Source organism: Sycon ciliatum, chromosome 1 (assembly GCF_964019385.1).
Source record: "Sycon ciliatum chromosome 1, ocSycCili1.1, whole genome shotgun sequence".
NCBI classification, from domain to species: Eukaryota; Metazoa; Porifera; class Calcarea; order Leucosolenida; family Sycettidae; genus Sycon; species Sycon ciliatum.
Window position 1 is genome coordinate 44120530 of NC_088643.1, and position 10840 is coordinate 44131369.

The 10840-nt window shown below is 49.1% G+C and overlaps 1 protein-coding gene across 1 annotated transcript in view; it reads right to left on the reverse strand.

Moving 5' to 3' along the window:
- The window catches only part of LOC135827710 (uncharacterized), a 46094-nt gene extending 36616 nt beyond the window's left edge, over positions 1–9478 (reverse strand). Inside the window, exons 1-3 of the mRNA XM_065340165.1 lie at positions 8383–9478; positions 6820–6900; positions 2821–3176 (exon numbers count right to left, since the gene is read on the reverse strand). Of these exons, the coding sequence (XP_065196237.1) occupies positions 2821–3142 (322 nt within the window). The 5' untranslated portion in view covers positions 3143–3176; positions 6820–6900; positions 8383–9478. The remainder of the gene's footprint in view (positions 1–2820; positions 3177–6819; positions 6901–8382) is intronic.
- Between the last annotated feature and the right edge of the window lie 1362 nt (positions 9479–10840).

Sequence of the window (10840 nt, forward strand, 5' to 3'; positions counted from 1 at the left end):
TCCTCCACCCTGGTCCATCGTTCCGAACCTATCTGTTCTCAACTCCGCTTGCACCTGGTGTGACCCTCCTAGCATGCGACTTGTAGAGGCACTGGCATGTCTTGAAGAAGCCTATCGCTCCTGTTGTTCCTTGCGGTGTCTAGACATTTGGACAGATGGCAGTGTCTCTGACACCAACGCTGGTGAAGGTGGTATTCTTGTCATGGAAACCACTGAAACCCTGCGGTCAGAGATACTGTCTGGGAATCTACCAGCAGTCGCTGTCGCAACATCCTTCACGGCAGAAGCAGCCGCAGCAACAGCTGGCCTGAGGGCAGTCTACGACCTTACTACCACGGAAACGGGTGTTGTGCTGGTCACTGACAGCCTCTCCCACGTAGAAGCCCTTCGTAGAGACCCAAATGTTTTTCTTCATTATTTTTTGGCGTATTGGTAACCGATTTGTCTGTATGGTATCTGGTGTTCTCACTGATTTGTCTGTATGGTATCTGGTGTTCTCACTGATTTGTCTGTATGGTATCTGGTGTTCTCACTGATTTGTCTGTATGGTATCTGGTGTTCTCACTGATTAACTTCTCCTGTTTCTGTAGACATGTTCTTCTTTGCTTCTGTTCTTCCATTCCTTCGTGTGGTTTTCTTTTCTGATTTTTGGAGATGGCTGAGATGTTTGCGTAAGTCCGTGTTTCTTTCTGTGTGTATCCCTGTGTCTCTCTGAGTTTTCGTAGCCCCATTGGCTACGTTGTGGTTTTTCGGCTAACCATCCAGTGCGCGTCCTGTGCTGCAAGATTCCTGGATGCCCGGTCCTGCTGCCACGGTCTTCTTGGTCCGTGAGTGTCATTGTTCTCACCGCTCCCGGCAGTGGGCATCAGCTGTTTTCTCATGCATTTGTACTTTTGTTTGCCTCCTCGTCATATGTTCAACAGCTGTGGCCCCGCATCTTGTGTTTTATTGTCGCCTTTTTATGTTGCTTCACATTTCATATCCCACGCCTTTATGTCTTCTTCTCCGGTCCGTCTTCTTCGGGTTTTCTTCGCTTCAATTATTTGTTTGCTTCCATCCTCAGGAGTGGATGTCTTTTTTTGGTGGGGGATAGTGTTGTACATGTGACTGCGCTTGTAACTCTTTGTTGTACATGCTGCTGCGCTTTTAATTGTGTCTCTTTGCCGTACATGCTGCTGCGTTTGTGTCTCTTTGTCGTACATGCTGCCGAACCGTGGTACACGCTGCTGCGCTGTATTTGACTCCTGTGTCCGTGCGGCTGCACCGTCTTCTGTCCCCGTTGTATACAAACTTTCTCGTCTTGTCCCCATTGTACGCCTTCATATTATAATTATATATTCCCTCGTCTCGTTTTGTCTCGGTGTCAGTTGTCTAGTCGTCTCCTCAGAGCAAGAAGATAATAATGTACTCTCTAAGTAAACAAGTTGGCGTTTTCGTGTGGCGTGATCACGCAAGAGGAGCGTAGCTCGTCCCATAAGCTTGACGACATTACGTCGTCCTTTTTAGCTGACGACACAACAGCTCTTGTTCACTAAAGCCATTCCCTGCATTCTGTGCTGATGGCAAAAGCTGTCATTGTTGTTCGAAAATAGCTGAAATTATCTCCTGCACAAAGTGACTGTGAAACTTGCATGGCAAGCTGGAATGCATACACTGCTGCACAGGTATGGTAACGTTAGTTGTACGGTGCACATCAGCCGAGGATGCATATGCACGTAGTAGGTCACTTGACTCTCACGATCGCAGTATGTGGCTCCCTGGGCTGATCCCGACTGTACGCAACTGTGCTTCTGACTTGCGATGGTCAATGATTATGTACTCTGCGCGCAGAGACAAGGCAAGTGCAGTTTTCAGCGCATGGACATGCGTAGCCTTGGCTGCTAAAATGTTTTGTGGATGCATACAAGCCATCTTCGTGATCTTGAGCTAGATGTGTCCCTGGGGTACTGCCGAAGTAGAACTGGAGTCATAACATGTCGCAGGTCGCACCTGACTAACCAATTTTGTCGATAGACACCTATTCGTGACTTAACTCATTTATTCTGTCTGGCCTCGTATCCCCGCTGCGGGCGGGGCGCTGCATGGCTACAGATTAGTCCCTTAGCCTCAATATAAGAAAGCAGCATGAGGTCTAAGTGCTCCGCGACCACTATCAGCAGTTGGATGAGTTCGTGAGATACGGCCATAGCCCTGGATGAACTAACTTAACCTGATTCGACACCTGATATTTTGCGAATAACATTGTTGAATGTATACATGTACGCCATAGAAAGCTGATTTAGGAGCACAAATTTACTGAGCCAACTCAAGCTCAACTAGTGATGGGTGGATACTCTGAAACACTGTGCACTGAGCAAGGCTCGGTGCTGTGTTGCAGGTTACCTTAGTGGACGGTTTGATGTGCTCTCCTCGTATGCTTCGGATGTCAATTGTGAGTCAGTCAAGTGTCAGGTAATTCGAGAAAATGTGAGCTCCAGTGACTGACTCCGATAGTCAGAGATGCACAGTCAACTTTGCATATAACGACACTCAGCGGGGCATCAGAGAAGTGTCCTTATTCGCCAAGAGTCCTTATACCCGAAGTCTTATTATATGTATTGCAGTTAGATGGGACTTTGCTCTAGGCATGAAAATTCTGTCGTTATTCTCGAATTGTCGTTATATCCGCAGTCGTTATTAGCAAAGTTGACTGTACAGAGAAAAGAGAATTGTGCAGGCGGCCCTCAAATGTGGGGCAGGTGCAAGACGATCTTCAATCATTGAGCCAATTTGAATTCACCCAAAGATGAGTTTTAAAGACGTGATGAAAGTGTTGCTTACCGTATGTGCTGGTGCTGACGTATTGGGATGATGCAGCCTCCAAATTATCGTAAATAACCTCTTTGCCCTTTACATTATGACATTGTTTCTTCAGGATTTCCAGGAAAATCTGAAACGACTGTCCACTGCCAGCTGCCAGCATTGAGATGAGGTGCTCCAGTTGATCTCGAGGATTTTTCATGCACCGTAGAGTGTTATTTTGAACCCGGTCAATCAGTTGCCTGGACATGCAATCATTTCGCAACTCATCACAGTGGCTGTCCATCTTGTCTCTGACTTCACCCAGTGCCAGCTGCACTTGTCGATCATCCCACACCGACATGACTACTTTGCCGTGGGGGTAAGAAGGTCCTGGCCTGTAATGCATGCATAAGAGCACACACACACACACACACAGAAGTAGTGCTGTACTAAGTATGACAGTTCTCAGTTGGGGATCAACAGAGGGAAGCTGATTTCCTCTCGAGTCATTCCCAAGCTAGTGGTTTTCCATGCTAGAATGATATAATTATGTATAATGAGCGATCTCTTCCAAGAGTTTGGTCGTATTCAGTGGTAGACAACCTCTGCGCAGGTGTTCCTCTGCCACATTCAGTACAGTAGATGCAAAACTACAGCTGCTCATGCCTATACGGTAACATCGGCACCAAAGAAGTGAGGTCTCCACTTCAGGCTAATGATGTTCATTTATTCCCATAGGTAGCTATGCAAAAGACGTTACTTTAGTAGCGTTTTGGGCTAGCAAGGATCCATGGCAGTTTATTTCGTATAATTATGTGTGTGTGTGTGTGTGTGTGTGTGTGTGTGTATGTGTGTGTGTGTGTGTGTGTATGTGTGTGCACGCGTGCGCGTGTGTGCATGCGTGTGGTTGGTAAAGTAACTCCAATTTCACATCAAGGTACCAGTGCATCTAGTGTCTGCTACTATCAGCGCAGCGTGCTGTGTATACTGCATCCGACAACATCACCAACTTCATAAAAGTCGTCGACTCGTCTACGATAATGACCTTCGTTACCATGTAGTACGTGTCCAGTGCGTATTATTGTGTGTGTACGTGCACGGCATAACCCTCAGCGTGAACAAGTTTGTCTTTGCTGCTACCGAGATTGAGTTCTGCGGCAACGTCCTGAATGCTGACGGTCGGACTGTCGATGACGCTAAGCTCTCAGCTATCCGTGAATTCTCCATCCCGACCAATCATACTGATCTCCGATCTTTCATGGGCCTCGTGAATCAGCTTGCCGAGTTCACACCTGCTATCGCCGAGCTTGCGACACCGCTTTGTGGTCTGCTGAAGATGTCTGCTGTTTTCCATTGGGAAATGCCGTACACCGGTGCGTTCCACTGCGTGAAGAATGCTCTGGTCGAGCCCCCTGTTCTGGCGTGTTAGCAATCTGGTCTGGAAGCACGCCTGGAAACAGATGCATCCTGCACGAAAGGCCTCGGCCATGCACTGTTCCAACTGCATCCTTCCGGCTGGCACCTCGTCCAGAGTGGTAGCCGCATTATCACGGACACTGAAACCCGCTACGCTATGATAGAGCCCGAATGTCTTGCTGTTGTACGGGCTGTACGCAAGTGCCATCTTTACCTTACCTCCATCAGATTCAACCTAATCGTACTGGTAGACCACCAGCCCCTGATTCCAATCTTCAATACGTGTATAGCCTGGATCAGGTCGAGAATCCTTGTTTGCAGCGTCTCCTGCTGAAGCTTCGGCCATACCAGTCCCATGCCTCCTGGATACAAGGCAAACTGCATTATGCCACCGACGCTCTGTCTCGAGTACCCGTCTCCGACCCACAAGCATCTGACCTGCTTGGAGAAGACGACCTGCCATCTGGTTGCACTATGCGTGCGTGTATCCATGCTGCTGACTCTGGTTCGCTGTCAGCGTCACGCTGTGCCAAGCTCCAAGATGTGTACGCATCGGACTCTGAGTATCAAGATCTCTTACAGATGGTATTGCCGGCTTGCCATGCTCCTGTTCTGACCTTCCACGGCATTTGAAGCCCTATTGGAAAGGACGTGAACACCTATCTGTCAACTCCGTCGGCCTACTGAAGGGGCATCGCATCGTCGTACCTGCTGTTCTACGTGCATCAGTGCTTCAAGATCGACATGCTGAACACCAAGGCTTTGAACACCCCAAGCGCCGTGCACATCAACTTGCGTACTGGCCTGGAATGAACTCTGAGCTTGACCGCCTTGTCCGTGCATGTCAGCCCTGTCACGAGTTCCAGCCATCTTTGCCAAACGCACCACTGCAGAGTGTCCATCAACCATCAATGCCGTTCGAGAGTGTCAGCTCTGATCTCTTCCATTGCCAGAGCTGGGAATGCCTTGTGCTGGTAGATCGATTCACCGGTTGGCTGTGTGTCGCAAAGATAGGCTGCACAGCCACTTCGTCGCTGGTTTACAGTTGTTGGTGTTCCCAGTGTAATCTTAACCGACGGTGGTCCGCAGTATGCATCATCGCGACCGTTGGCAGATGGAGCACATCACATCAATCCCGCACTTCCCGCAATCAAATGGCCATGCCGAGTCCGCTGTTAAGGCTATGAAACATCTGATTGCGAAGACCACTAACGATTGTGTCTTCACTATCTTGGACACCGACGCGTTCCAACGTGGCCTACTGGAGTGGCGTAACACCCCCGGTCAGTCCGGACCCAGTCTTGGCCTAATTTCTATTCGGTCGTCCGCTACCGTCATTTTATGCTGGTGCATCAATCATCCTTTGCAACGGAGTGGAAAGCGCAGGCAGCTAAGCTCCTGATGCTGGACCGCCTCAGCCACGCCCATTCTCCCGGTTCACTCTCGGCATGCATGTTGACGTTCAAGATCCACCGTCGGACGAAACGGTGGGCAGCCAGAGGCGTCATTGTTGCGATCGGCACAGATCGTGACTACTATGTCAAGCTCTGCAGTGGACGTGTCTTCTGGCGTAATCGCCGTTTTCTACGTTCCTATGTCTCGTTGGTTCCTGACCGCCGCACTCCTGCAGATGATACCTCTGCACCTGCTCCTGTTGTTGACAGTGTTGCAGCACCCCGCCACAGCACCCACACTCGCCGTGCTCCTGATCGTTTTAACATGTCGTCAACACAAGGACAGTCTTCTGCTTGATCATTGCTTGCACTAGTCTCATGCGTGTGGCCCATCATGACACTGTTCCTTTTCATATTGAAGTTTATTCAGTTTGTTGATTCCACATTTCCGTTTTTCCCCGAAGTATGTATAGATCGTACTGTCTGGCTTTTTAGTCCATTATGATCTCGGACGGGTGTGTTATATTATTATGATTGTATACGTTATGTACGCATGTACTGTTCTCCGCGTGTGTGTGTAACAGTACATCTATTCACGCCTATCGTGCGCACTGTGCCCTCATATGCACCCCAGCTTATTTGTACTCCACATGACTTCTATGAACGCATGCAGAAGGACTGAACTGGCGTATCTCATTCTTTTGAGGCGTTGTTCTTCGTTTTTGGTTGTGTTTGGTGACAAGTTTTAAAACCTCGTCTCTGGATAGGGAGAATCGTTTGTAAAAATAAAACAAAAATTCACGGCTTGCGTGAGACTCGGCTGGAAACCGAGTTTTCCGCATCCGTAGGAACGCCACCACCCTTCAAGGATCAAGGCGCAGATGCAGCTCCTAAAGCGGTGGGAGGTGAGTAGATCAGCTCACCAGCAAATGGTCGACCGAAAATCCCATTCACTGCATCCATGTTCTCCTCGTGCCAGGCCACGAGTTCCTCAGTAACTGTGGGTCACAGCACGGCTGGAAAAATCCTTCCGCTTCCATAGCAGGACTTGAACCTGGTACCCTCTGTTTCTCAATCATGGTCTTAGACCATCCCACTATGCCTGCCTGCCAAATCGTTCGTAATAGTAAACTCAATTGGTTTATCACACATCCTTTTCTTCAGTGCACAAAATTACTAAAAAAAATACAGGTCAGGCACATGCGTGTAGGCCGCGGTACTGGCTTACCTCTCTAGATGATAGTTACAATGCACTCGCAATTATTGTCACCACCAGGAGTTAGCATTAAATAGTGTCCGTGGCATATTGCTGCAGTTGTACGCAATGTGAATGTGAACACAAGAAGAACATGACATGACATTGACATGTTAGAGAGAATACTTGGCTTAGGGCTTGTTTACACGAGAACAATTGAAAAATGTTTTCAACTTTTCATTCAATTTTCAAAATGTTTTTTTTGCTGTTTACACATTAGCCCACATCCTGCATGCATATGCAGTTGCTAGACCGCTGTGAAGTACACAAACACATGTAGGATTCCCTTTCCTAATAGTAATACCAGACTATTCCCAGGTTTCATCAGACACTCAAACTGTTCATATCGATAGTAAAACTAATGTTACTTGTCATGGAGGCGAAGAGAGAGAAAGGCAAGAAACACGTGAGCATGCCCACAGCTTACAAGGCCAGAGATTCGTCACGTGGACAGGAGCAGGAAATACGAAATAAAATATGTGAAAAATAATAAGTAATCATTGGCCTATACTACACACACAGGGCACAGAATTTGGAGTTATGCTGGTGCTGGCTGCCAGTGAGGCCATGTGGCTCAACATCATCAGTAGAGCGAGAGAGAGAGAGAGCGAGAGAGAGAGAGAGAGAGAGAGAGAGAGAGAGAGAGAGAGAGAGAGAGAGAGAGAGAGAGAGAGAGAGAGAGAGAGAGAGAGAGAGAGAGAGAGAGAGAGAGAGAGAGAGAGAGAGAGAGAGAGAGGGGAGAGGGAGAGGGAGAGGGAAAGGGAGAGGGAGAGGGAGAGGGAGAGGGAGAGGGAGAGGGAGAGGGAGAGGGAGAGGGAGAGGGAGAGGGAGAGGGAGAGGGAGAGGGAGAGGGAGAGGGAGAGGGAGAGGGAGCGGGAGAGAGAGAGGGAGAGGGAGAGAGCGACAACTTTCACACCAAGGTTCAACTCGAGTTCAACTCGAGTGACAAGACTGCACCCAAAAAAGGTCAAACAGGCTAGTAAGTTGTACCCTGCAGGCACGGTGATCAGGTGACTGGTGTACGCAGGAGCACGTGACCGCTTGTTCAACCATGTTCGATTGGGAATAAAGGAGGAACGCTGCATCGCAGCCTTTTCGGACCAAAACCAGTCGACTCAGCGTCCAAAAGACTACAACATATGGGCCAATCGCGGTCATCCATGCTTTTATAAGAACGAAATGGCGCTTTTAGTGACATTTTGCATACAAATCCCCATCTAGTAGGGCGCAGTCACCCAGTTTCGGTGGAAGTGCGCGAGTTCAATTGGGATTAAAGTAGGAAGGGAGCGTCTCAGCTTTCTCAGACCACGACCATTCGACTCAGCACCCCGAAGACTACAACTGGTGATATTTTGATTTTTGCCTTAACTTCTCCTTTAATTTGCTTCTTTCCTATTTTAGTATTGGGAACCTCCGCTTGTTTGGAAGCTTCAAATTGAAATAATTATGATTAGACACCAACTCCTAGTAGCAACATCTCCCTAGCAGCAATGAAGAAACTTACGAGGTATGGGATACTTATAACCGTAAACTGACCTGCATTGCAATTCACATGACATGAACGGCCAAATTCCCCAGGATCCTTCCTCGCGCCTTGGCTGGTGCAGCGCAACTACTCCGTTTCGATCTGCTGTGATGCTTTGACTACAATCATGTATTGTCGGAATGATCAAGCTCGACTCCGAATCTTCCGCAGACTGCAATGGAAATGGGACCAGCTTCTGTGGCCGCCAGCCTGATTGGCGGAATTGAGATCTGGTGAGTCAGTGCCAGTGGGCAGATACACGGCTGGACAGACAGTTCAAGGATAGCGCCTGGTGAGAGTGGACCAGGCGGTGAGTAGCGATCTAGGCCAGACACTATCCGTCGTCAGTCACTATTTAATGCACCAGAACGCCAATGCCGGACCGGACCGGTTAGTGGGACAGCTGTAACGGTGAGAGAATTCCAGAAGTTGTGGGTCGACATGGAGCTACATGTACAACTCCACAACGTGAGGAGGAAAATGAGCTGCTGTAAGCTGCTCGGTTGAAATAGGTGAATGCAAACCTGACGCGGAAATTAACTTCACGACTGCACCTCGGACTGCACAAGATTGTAGGTTCAGCTTCTGCCCCCGGTGAAGGCTGAAGCCGACAACCCCGGAGCGTAACTAGCTTTAGCTGAGCGCGGTAGTCCAGCACACGAGAACCTACAACAACATATCCCTTGCAGCGCGGGTAGATCAATGGAGGAGTACCAGCCACCGTCAAGTGCAGTGGCAACACGGGTAAGGTTAGTAGTAGTCCGCCTCGCGTCTATCTTCCACAACGTGACCCAGAAGTGAACTGAAATCTTTCTTCACCGACCGCACAGTATTATAGAGTCTCTCTACCACCTGCTCGAGTGCGCGCCAGGCTGCACTCCGCGGCTTTTGCTCGAAGCGTGAGCCAGGCCGGGCTATCCGTCTTGGACCAAGCTCTGGGATCGAGTCTCTCTGCGGTGATTTACCTTCGACGACTTTGTGCGCGATGAATACAGCGCGCTCGGGCAGGCACAATCATAACCATGGCATGATGCCGATGGCATTCATTGGTCACCCATCTGAGTCCTTGCCAATACTAGATCTCTACGTCCCCAGAGCCAAAGCGGCAAAGGTAGCGAGAGAAAGGCGAAATATTTATCGGAGCTTGCTGCCAATTAGTGCCAGTGCTACATCTAGATTCTACTTTCTACAAAATGTAGACCATGTGATCATGGACATGGTGATTGTCTCGGTGCGTGTGTGCAGAGACCTTCTGTTTGACATACATCTACCAGGTCCGTTGGGCGTTGGGCGTTGGGCCGGCCCATGGCGGCCTAGTCACGCAGTGACTTCAGCAATGTATAGCGCCGTAACCGCTGCTCATCTAACTACTTACTTCGGCTTGTTTACACTCACTATGTCCATCCGGGAAAACCGTGCAGACAGACTAATATGCATGCCAAGGATGTGCCGATGGATGTCTACAATACATTTCCAATGCCAAAACACTGTACTTTGTACTCGTAACGCGTGCCTGGTTTTCACCTTTGCATGGCCAGTACTACACCGCATTTGGTAACGAAAACAGGGTAGACTACATGTCAATAGGCCAGGTACGTGTCGCACGTTTTCTGCAGAACTGCACTCGAGGCTCGACCGCGGACATTCTGAAACATCGTTGTCTGTCGACTCGCGGTCTCGCGCGCTAGCGCTAGCTGAGAGGACAGCCTCAGGATAGGAGGCGGTCGCGTCCACGAAAATCTACAGTGTGGACAGTTTGTCACGATCACGACCTGACGAAGTGTGTTGACTGTTTGGATGTGTCTGTCACACGCAAGGAGCGTGAAGTTATCTTACCGTCACAGCGTGTCAAACAGCTGTTGACTGTTGTCCGAATCTACGAAGTATGCGTGCATAGATAGACTCTGGTGGAGAGCCAAGGATTATTCCAGAAAGAATTCAGACGGCCGAGACAGTTACCTATGTCCACCCTACACTTGGTGGGGTAACCTGTATAGACAGCACGCTTCTTAGATAGAAGCAGACACTACAGATGCACTGGTAATTTAAAAGTGAACTAAATTACTTTACCAACCAGCCTCGGCAACTGAGTACTGGGAACCCAGAGCCAACAGACATACCAACAATCCCAGCCATGAAAGCTACTTCACACTTGCCACGTGATCGTTGCCACGGTTTGACCCAATCAGAGCGCTCACAGGCTGGGGCTGAACCTCTGATCATGCCCTGCCAGTCACGTCTACTACCATGCACCGCGCTTTACATCCCATCACGTGATCATTCATGCTCTCCTACCATGTGTGTACCCATTCAGGCCCTAGGGCCTGAAAGGGTATTCACACATGGGTATATTCACACATGGATATTCACACATGGGTATATTCGACATCCCGAGACTGCGAGAGCGTGTGGAGGTGAAACTGAGCACGTGGGGATGAAGGTATAAAAGGAAGACACTTCTAGGGGTGG